This window comes from Brachionichthys hirsutus, chromosome 3 (assembly GCF_040956055.1).
Source record: "Brachionichthys hirsutus isolate HB-005 chromosome 3, CSIRO-AGI_Bhir_v1, whole genome shotgun sequence".
Classification (NCBI taxonomy): Eukaryota; Metazoa; Chordata; class Actinopteri; order Lophiiformes; family Brachionichthyidae; genus Brachionichthys; species Brachionichthys hirsutus.
In genome coordinates, this window is record NC_090899.1 from 8,356,731 (window position 1) to 8,366,625 (window position 9,895).

Sequence of the window (9,895 nt, forward strand, 5' to 3'; positions counted from 1 at the left end):
TTTCAACGGAAACAAGACCGCAAGGGCTTTTTTGAAATGCTCCTCTTAGAGAGGATGTTTGACTGTATTTGTACTGTAATACATTCTACTGTGTGACTGTACTTGTACTCTAACATTCTATCTAATAAATAGATTCGTAATTCATCATCATTCATCATATTCACCCAATTTAGGGGTAAAAAAAACCCTGCTGTCTATAAAGAGGTCAAAAACTGAAGCATGACCTCTATATTACCTGACAGGAGTCCTTCCCTCCCTCCAGGTAGCCAGCACAGATCATGTTTTCAGTGGTTTGGAAAGGATATGCATTGAAACATGTGTCATCACTCAGGAGAGGGGCATCCAAGCATTGCAACTTGTGAGGGTACCTTGCTTGAAAAGGAGAAAAAATATTGTAAAGTGTTATGTTTAAATGTAAAAAAAAAAGAAAAGAAATCCTCACACAGTCAGATTATCTTTGTCCCACAACTACGACAGCATATAACTCACAGCCTTCATCGCTGGGGCGAAGACTGCCCCATCCAGAGATCTGGCACATTGTCCCGTCGTTGGCACACTTTGAAGGAAGTGCGGCAACGCGTACGTAACTGTTCAGAGTGGCCGGTCGACTCAGTTTGATCAGCATGATGTCACTGTCCTGTGTGCGGGAGTTGTAGTTAGGGTGGCGGATGAACTTGGAAGTCATAATATGCTGCTCTGTCCCCTCAGGTTCCCAGATGTCATGCTCTCCGAGCCGGACTTCTACATTTGACCTGGAGGAAATAATAAAACGAATCTTTAAGGGTTACTGCGGGCTCCCGTTGCTTCCACTTTCTCTCAGAGCGGGAAAACTGCATCAAAAATGATCTGAAGTTGCACCGCATAATTCAACCAGCGCCAACAATCTGCCACAGTTTCAGAGTTGAAGCTCCCTGGGGTACTTTGGTCTGCAGTGTGCAGCAGAGAGCACCCACTCATCGGACAGAAGAGTCCCGCCACAGAAGTTGTACCCATCGAAGAGCGACACTTGATGAGGCACAGAATGCTTGGGGCACTCATACCCGCCAACAATTTTGTCATCGTCCTTCAGGGCAACTGTGGACATAAAAAAAAAAACAAGGATAGAGAAGTGATTAAAACAGAGCAACATTCTGTCTGTGGAATTGTGTTAGAGCCCAGTATGAGTCGATGCATTAGAGATGAGAGGAGCGCTTCTGCTGTACCTGCCCCGCAAAACACAGCCAACAGAAGATACAGCTTCATAGCCACTGTGCGTTTGGCTGGCGTGTGCTTTCCCTCGCTGAGCTGCAAGTATTTTAGTCCTCTTATCTCCTTTATCTCAAGCTCTTCTGTCGTCACAGGTGGAACTCAAACACTGACCATGTGTTACGTTCCCCCAGACATCGGATTTAATGTACCGTATACAGTCAGAGGGAAAACAGAACTTTGGAGTTCCCCTTTGTCAGTACTGCCTTGATTCAGCACATTCTTGTGTTTATTATTTATTGTGTGTGTGTGTGGGGGGTTCTCAAAGGGTGATTTCCATGAGATTTTGTGTCGTTTCTCGCTGCATTTGTATGAAGTTCTTTGTAAAGTCAGTCTCTCTGTGGTGTCAGTTCATTTTCTCTTGACGTCTTTATTCTGCAATCCTGTTTAGAAACTCGTTGCGGTCATCATTTTTAGGAAAACCAACATGTATTCTTTCTCTACCCCGTCTAGTTAGATTTTCACATGAAATAAATACATAAATAAATAAATTGCTTACTCAACGTTATATCATGGAGACATACGGAGCAAGGCCCGGTTACTCAGGCTGAGCTGTTTATCAGCGACAGACGGGAAAACATTTAAATGGGAGGTTGCATCCAAACCTATGATTACACACTTAAGACTAAAATATAACGCATTACCATCCAGCACAGGCAAGTAGCCCCCCCCCCCCATTATTGTCTGCCACCATCTGCCTCATTCCTTCCGCGGCCTGCGTACCATTGCTTGTATCGTTTGATTGCAAACAACTTGACACATTCCTCTCTGAAACTTGTGCAAGGACAAAAATGCATCTGTCCCATGCGCAGTAACTTGTGCTCTTGTGCTGCTTTAAATCCTTTCAACCCCAAACTGGCGCCACAGTGATGGACTTTCATCAGGTTTTCAATAATAATCAGATTGCATATCATTTCACCCTGATTTTGGATTACAATGTAAACGCTGCAAGGTTTAATCTGGTTTGTTTTAATCGATTCTAATGGGTTGCTGAATCCCACCATGTGTGTTTTTTTATTAGAGAACCTCAAACTAAAATGCACCACATATACTCGTCCCTTAGTTTACTGCTCGGATGTGTCTTAGATGGGGACACATATGACACCCAGATGCCTGTTAAATAGCGCAGGCGCTCTCAGAATGTGATCGTTCTGATGAAATAAGAAGCAACACAAACGCTTGGCTGCTGGCTCTGCGTTCTTAAAATGCTCTTTACTTGTTAAACAGATGGAATGGGTCACCACTTTCACCATGGTGTCACCAGTCCCACTCCTGCGATCCCATTCCTCTGCACATCAAGCGCCATCAGACAAACAGAGAGCACTGTGAACTGCTGGGCGTATGCATCACCAGACTTGTTTGCTGTCTGACAGATTCCGGGGCAATTATTCATATCCCATAGGTCTGCGACGGGACCAGCCGTTGTGGTTGCAAGTAGGGACGAATGTAAGGAAGTGGTTTTGGTTATTGAGGTTGCTATTTCTTTTTTTTTCGCTGTGTGGTGCCATTTCATGGAAAAAAAAAAAAGGCTGTCACTGAGCCGTCGGGGCGAACGCCGATAGCACCGGTTTTGACTTGGAAAAACAAAATTCCTGACCTCTCAAGGGTTCGATTTCCAGTCATCACCGCAACAAGATCAACAAACCTTTGAGGTTTGAGGACGTAGCATTTCTGTCTTTATGACAACAGTACTGGAGTCTAGAAGTTTCACCAGTTTCATGCCCCTGTTTTCACAAAAGGATCTAGTGCTGCAAGCTCACAGTGATTTCAATGCAACGGGAACGGAGATCACTGGGCGTATAGAAGTGACGGAGGGACATGCAGCGTGTCATTAGTTGCGTCTGGACCACGCACAGATTTGCACACTTACATGCCGCTTTGTTATGCGTTTCTGTAACCCCCTTCATCTTGCCAGCTGTTTTAGTGAATAATAAACCCCCAAACTCAAGCTGCGTATATTACCTTCTGCTAAAACTACATTCTCTTTAACCCCCCCCCCCCCCCCTCCCCCCACTAGTTGTTCTACACACCCAAATTGGTATTTGTGCGGCACACACATAATTACACGTTTGGTTGGTAAATCAAGAACTCTGGCGAGCCCTGGGCTCTGAAGGCTTCCCTCAAACTATAGCCTTGGAATAGTTATTAATATCCCCCCACAGACAGCAACAAAATGCTCCGCTTTCAAGCCCTGTCAAAAAAAAAGAAACGTTAAAGTAAAGAACACAGAAATGTGACATGGACGCTGTATCACAGAACAGAATCAGAACCAACGTAAACAAAGCAGTCACCGTGTCTAGACTTGATCAAAAACACTGGCATCGTCCAGTAATGTAAGTGGGCTGTTCACTAGTTTGGGAGCAAAGTGAGGAGGTTTACTGGGTTCGCTTATCTTTAACAGTATCCATACTTGAATGTATTGTTTTTGGATCTCTCAGTGGGGATTCGGATGCCAAACATTTATGTGTGCAGACTAAAAGGCAATGATAACACGGAGGAGTCCTCCTACTCACTGCTCTGCAGAGACACAGAGCAAGTACCTGGACACAAACACTGGTGTGTATTGTCTCTCTCTCTTCCCCTCGTTCGTTCCTTACTTCCACCCCCTCACATCTGGGCTATTGGCAGGCCACGGTTCCTGTGCTTGTGCATTAGCGGGGGAAGTTTTAAAGTTTAAGGATGGGCAGATCACACTTTGAATCTGATCGAGATTTTGAGCCTCTTTTAGTTTCACTGAGCAAAATCTTTGGCTTCAGAAGCCGGGATCATTACTGCAATGCTTCGTTTCTGCTTTTAGTCACAATATTAAGTCAACATTTCAACGCAAATGTCAAAATTATGTCGTGGGAAGTATGCGACTTCTTGCTGTGGGGCAGCAAATTCAGCTTTTGATAAACGACGTGCAAGCAAGTTCAGCATTAAAATCGGTACTGCCAATCTTTGTGTAAATCTAGAAAACTTCAACCAAGAAATGTAAATAGATTTGGTTGAAGCGATCTTTTAAATATGCAATTCAAATAAAAGCAGACACGTGGCATTGCAGGGGGGGGGGGGGATAAAAATCAGTTCAATGTGTTTGATCCTTTTTCTCATAGAATTTTCAAAATGAAGCGTTAATTCACAACCATGTCATACAGATTTGGACAAATGTGTGGGCAGTTACACTCAGTGTTGGGAGGACCTGCGTGGGAGGAAATACGATCAAGTCAAGCTGTTGAGATATTTCCCCCGCAGAAAGGTAGGGCTGCTCTACGGGGAAATCAGAAGACAATTTTAATCTCTCTGGCCATGTTCAGTCTATCTTGCTCTTACTGTTGCTTTTTTTTGGATTGCATTGTATTGCAAGTTCCTCTTGTGATGGATTTCTGCAGGATTTTCAAGATACACATGTGCTCGTTGAAACAAGAAAAAGCTGCTCACACACAAGAACTTTCTGTATTTCAGGAAGTTTCATTAAATCTTCTGCTGCGCCCTGTTATTTGTTCAAGTTTTAACTCTCTTACTTATTAAGTTAATCTGTAGTTCTGTGTAATTGAAAGGTCTTGGAATAGATTTCAGTTCCAATTTCTGTGGGAACATGACAGAGATATATATATATATATGTGATGCACAACAACAGCCAGGAAGCTTTGAAAGATAAAATATATGTGAATTACAGATTAGCTATACTCCTGGGTGTGCATATAAATTATCTTTTGTTTAAAGCTTTCATTCTGGTCTGCGGTCGTTTGCCAGTCCTGTTTTGGAGCCTTGTGATTCTCTCACTTTACATTTTAACGGTAAAATACTTCAGTGATGCGTGAGCTAAACCAAAAAGCATTGCATTCTATCCAAGAAGCTTGTTTTATTTTATTTTATATTATTATTATTATTTTTGGGCTCTAAACAAAGTTCCATAATTACTGTTTCTGTAAGTTGTATTGTATAGGTTAACTTTTATACCACTTGCACTGCGGATGCGTCATGTTAATAAAACAAACAGATATGATTATGAGTTTTATAGGCATTCTGAAATCTAGGAACGCTCTGTACAGAATACAGAATACAGTGTACTGTGTATATACCATTAAATGGTCTCAATATTGCCCAGAATTCCAACATTGTGGTAAATTACTTAATACTTTGAATGCATACTCAGCAAGTTTAGAGGCACGTCTCCAGTTTTATAAGTCTGCAGAGCAACCTGCAGTTATTCAAAGACGCAGCGGTGACTGTACTTCTGTGTACAGTAGACGTGTGTCCTAAACATTCACACGTTGATGCTTTAGGTCTTTGTTTAGAGCCAACATGAGCTCAACCCACCGAGAGAAACACACACATGATGCTGTCATGATGCTGTCATGGTCACAGCTCCGCCGGTCGGTCGTCAGCGACGACAAGATGATCGTTTTGGGATTAGTTGCTTGGTGTTTTCACTTTCTGAATTTCCCAGGGAATAACAAGTTTATGGTGCATTTGAAGAAGACTTGTCCCGGCAAGACGCTTCTGTCAGACAGGTTTAGCAGCAGAGGATCAAATACTGAGACAAGCAGCACTCGCAGTTTTACTCCAAACTGAAATACAATCGTAGATACATGAATGAGTATCAGTTAAACTGAGGCTGTTCTATATAATCGAAAACGATCTTCTCAAACGGAAACTCATCAATAGACACTCCACGAGAGACGCGTTGAGGAGGAAGGGGGCGGGGGGGGGGGGGGGGGAGGAGGTCCCGGCTCGACGTGAACTGTGACGTCACTTATTTAAGGAGTCGGGAATGAAAATCTCCGTATTCCAGGAGACGAATCCCATTCGGGTGTTGCCGTCGAACTGCGGATCCTCAGCGGACTCTGGTCAAGGTATTCACTTATCCTCTCACTTAGATCGCAGCAAACTCAGGAGGAAGGTTTTATTCTGTGCTCTGGTCGAAACCTTTGCAAAAAAAACTTAACCATTCAATTCTGCCCCATCTGTATTTTTGTCCTGTCTTTCAGCGGGTTTACATGTAGAAGTTGACTTTTAAGTTTATTTGCGCTTTCATCCTTGTTCGCAAGCCTCTAACTACCGTCAACATTTAGAAAACTTTCTTTGAATACTTTTGTAATTACTTTTCTACACGAACAGTGTGTGAACAGGAGTTTGCCTGAAATAATCCATCCTGACCCACGTTCATGTGAAAAGAATCTTCTACGGAGCTTCTTGCAGAACTGACATAAAAAAAAAAAAAACATTTTTAAGATTGGACCTAATACTGTAACTTTTAATGAAGTTAAACATTCATTAAAGCGAAATAAACTCGTGCATTATGACCCTCGAGGTGAATCTCTTCAAACATTGACACGTTTATTGGATTCTTCGCAGGCCTCAGGAATATGATGGAGCTGTTGACGGCTGCCCCGTTCTATGACTTCGGCATCACAGATGCCATTTCCAAAAATGGCTCTTTTTACGGCGACGATGATGAATACGACTATAAGGATGAGCACGCTGAGCTGAGGCAGTCGCTCAACATCATGTCTCTCATTGTCTACTGCCTGGCCTTCGTTCTTGGTGTGCTTGGGAACGGAGTTGTCATCTGGGTGACTGGATTTAAGATGAAGAAAACCGTCAACACAGTCTGGTTCCTCAACCTCGCCGTGGCCGACTTCCTCTTCACTGCCTTCCTGCCTCTGAGTGTGACATACACAGCGATGGATTTCCACTGGCCTTTCGGAAAGTTCATGTGCAAACTGAACAGCACCATAAGCTTCCTGAACATGTTCGCCAGCGTCTACATTCTGGTGGTGATCAGCGTGGACAGATGTGTGTCTGTGGTGTGGCCCGTCTGGGCTCAGAACCACAGAAGTGTAGGCAAGGCGTCCTGCGTGAGTCTGGGTGTCTGGATGCTGGCTCTGGTTCTCAGCGCTCCGTATTTCATCTTCAGGGACACTGGGCCGTCGTACAACAACGAAGACATCATCAACTGTTTCAACAATTTTGCCTTTTCTGACGACTATGAAACACCCTCAGTCAATCAGCTGCGACAGTTTCGCCATCAGGCGATGACCGTCACCCGCTTCCTCCTGGGATTTGTGGTCCCCTTCACTGTCATCGTCTCCTGTTACGCTGTCATAATTCATCGTCTCAGAAGAAATCGCACCCTGGCCAGCCAGTCAAGTCGCCCCTTCAAGATCATCGCTGCTGTCATCACCACCTTTTTCCTGTGCTGGGCTCCATATCATGTCATGGCTCTCATCGAGTTGGTAAATCACATGGCTGCTCATGCAAGTGAAATATTAGACCATATCACCACAATTGGAGTTCCCATAGCAACCAGCCTCGCCTTTCTCAATAGCTGTCTGAACCCACTGTTGTATGTGTTCATGGGTCAAGATTTCAAGGACAAAGTTCGCAAATCCATCCTAAATGTGCTGGAAACTGCTTTCCAGGAGGAGGTGTCCCGCTCTTATACCTACACAAACTCAATGGTCACCAGTCGGAGCAAAGACAAGTCTGTCTCTGATGCTGAAGTGTAAGCTTGTCTATTTCATGAAACCAAAAATACTGTAACTGGCTGTACATAGAAAATGTAATTGTATATAACATTAATCAAACTGCCTGCCTTTTTTTTTTTTTTTACGTTATATTCAACAATAATCATGATGACATCATCTCAGAATGAATGATTTCACCTGATACAGTGAGTGATTTAATTGGAACTATCTGGTCTACTGTTTTCATCATGGAGCTGTGGACAGGATCCACCTCTGATACGTTTGAAGTTTATTTACATAAACGCTATCAAACTCAGAGATTTTAAAGTGTTGAAAAAAGGAAAAGAAGAAGGAACCAAACCCACCCATTTTTCAACAAGCATATCTTGAGCAGCTCCTGGTTTTGGTTGCACTTAGATGCATGGTTGATTATTTTTTAATAGGCATGTGACATCATCTGAAAAGTATAATAATAAAGGTTGTTTTACAAAGTTGCCATACACAGTTGGAGTGTGATGTAAACTAATGTACAAAAAAAGACTGAACTAAGTAAATTAACTATCGTATGAATTAATATTGCTGAACCACAGAACAAAGTGATCTATTGTAATTTAATTTACCAAATTCTCCTCTACACCAACTCAGTCCAATCAGTCGTTCGATGAAAGAAGTGGCAAACTTAACCCTGTAATAGTGAACACAAAGACCATCTTAGTGTGTGTGGTAATTGAAAGTTAAGCTGTCAGTTATGCTATTTTATAAATTTGTTATTCAGCGTAAGGGTATGTTATTGTAAGCCAAAAAGTAAAGTATTGACTTTCTTAGAACAGCTTAAAGCATTAAATTTGCATAGTATAAATGTACTTGCCTTTGACTAATGTTGTTGTTGCATGTTGTTCCATTTCATCTTTCTTTTCTGTGTGTATTGCAGAACTGAAATTAAAGATTATTTTTGTTACCAATTGATCTGCTAATTTTATTTTATTTGTTCCCCCCCCCCCCCCCCCCCAATTAACCAACGTGGAATATTCACATTTACATACTTGTCAGTTTTATGATATTACAACTCACTTATATTACACTGTGATATCATTATGTCAAAGCCAAATACAATTTTAATATGTAGTTATAATAAGTTTATTGTGTATTATGAGAAACAGCATTCACTTCTTTGCTTAGTTTGTTCCTCTGAGCCTTGTTTTTTGGATTGTAAATTTGTTCACTTCTATAGACTTTATAAATGCTGTTCTTGGACCAGCAGAGGGAACTATTTCACATAAATATCTGGTCAGAATCCTAAAAACAGACAATTAGTAAAAACTTACAAAGTATTTTGCAAGTCACTGAAATTAATGATGTAATGTAATGTAAGTAATATACTCGTTTTGTTGTTATTTTTGTCTTTGATTTCCCTCATGATTCGTTCTCCTCTTTACAATATGGCGGCAATGATTACGTACGATAAAGGAAATGACGAATGAGATTTTAGCATCGTAGGAGGCTCCGCCTCCAGGAAAGACACCCCTTCATGTCCTACTACGGTGAAGGCATGACCCCTCCCAGTGTGCCTCTGGTTGGCTGTTGCTTCTTGCCGATTTGGTTGAGTTGTTTAAATTTAGCCATGAGGGGTAATGATTGGTAAGAATGATTTCACTTATATCAGTATAAGCCAATCAGAGGCAGAAGAGGGCGGGTTAAACGTCAACATAGTAGGATTCGTAAATCTGCTCTGCGGCCTCGGAGCCTGCTGCTGTTCGGTTGTAACATTACTCCCTGAGGAGGAAATTATCCATTAATTCAACTATATTGTAAGAAGTCCCTATTTGTGGTAAGTTGTGTCTAAAATGATTTTTCGAGCGAACTGGATTACTTGCAAATAGCATGGTGCTTTTCTCCCGTCACTAAATACTGTTAGCAGTAGCTAATGTTACTATATGATTTGTCCGCAAGCTAGACTCCAGCTCCATAAAAACAATTTTAGGTGCCCATACTTGATACTCAATTCAACCTGCGCTTTCAGTCAGCTGATATGATCCAGCCGCTCCGTTAAATGGCTGTCTGCCGGCGCCGCCGCTCCCTGTCTGCATCGCGGCTCCTTTTTTCTAAACGCATCCTATCCGTGCGGAGTTTGCGTGTTCTCCCCGTGTCTGCGTGGGATTTATCCTGGTTCTCCGATTTTCTCCAAAAACGTGCAATTT

The 9,895-nt window shown here is 42.3% G+C and overlaps 2 protein-coding genes across 2 annotated transcripts in view; one reads left to right on the forward strand and one right to left on the reverse strand.

Annotated features, from left to right (window-relative positions):
- LOC137914967 (intermembrane lipid transfer protein VPS13D-like) overlaps positions 1-1,242 on the reverse strand; it is a 13,818-nt gene extending 12,576 nt beyond the window's left edge. Inside the window, exons 1-2 of the mRNA XM_068758452.1 lie at positions 1,203-1,242; positions 954-1,074 (exon numbers count right to left, since the gene is read on the reverse strand). Coding sequence (XP_068614553.1) covers positions 954-1,074; positions 1,203-1,242 — 161 coding nt within the window. The remainder of the gene's footprint in view (positions 1-953; positions 1,075-1,202) is intronic.
- Positions 1,243-6,596: 5,354 nt separating this feature from the next.
- On the forward strand, positions 6,597-7,739 carry fpr1 (formyl peptide receptor 1). Its single transcript, XM_068756145.1, has one exon. The coding sequence runs from the start codon at positions 6,597-6,599 to the stop codon at positions 7,737-7,739; it is 1,143 nt and encodes a 380-aa protein (XP_068612246.1).
- Positions 7,740-9,895: the final 2,156 nt, after the last annotated feature.

What these genes read in the sequence shown, in the direction of transcription:
- fpr1 (XM_068756145.1), top strand. Translation starts at nt 6,597, where the DNA reads ATGATGGAGCTGTTGACGGCTGCCCCGTTCTATGACTTCGGCATCACA.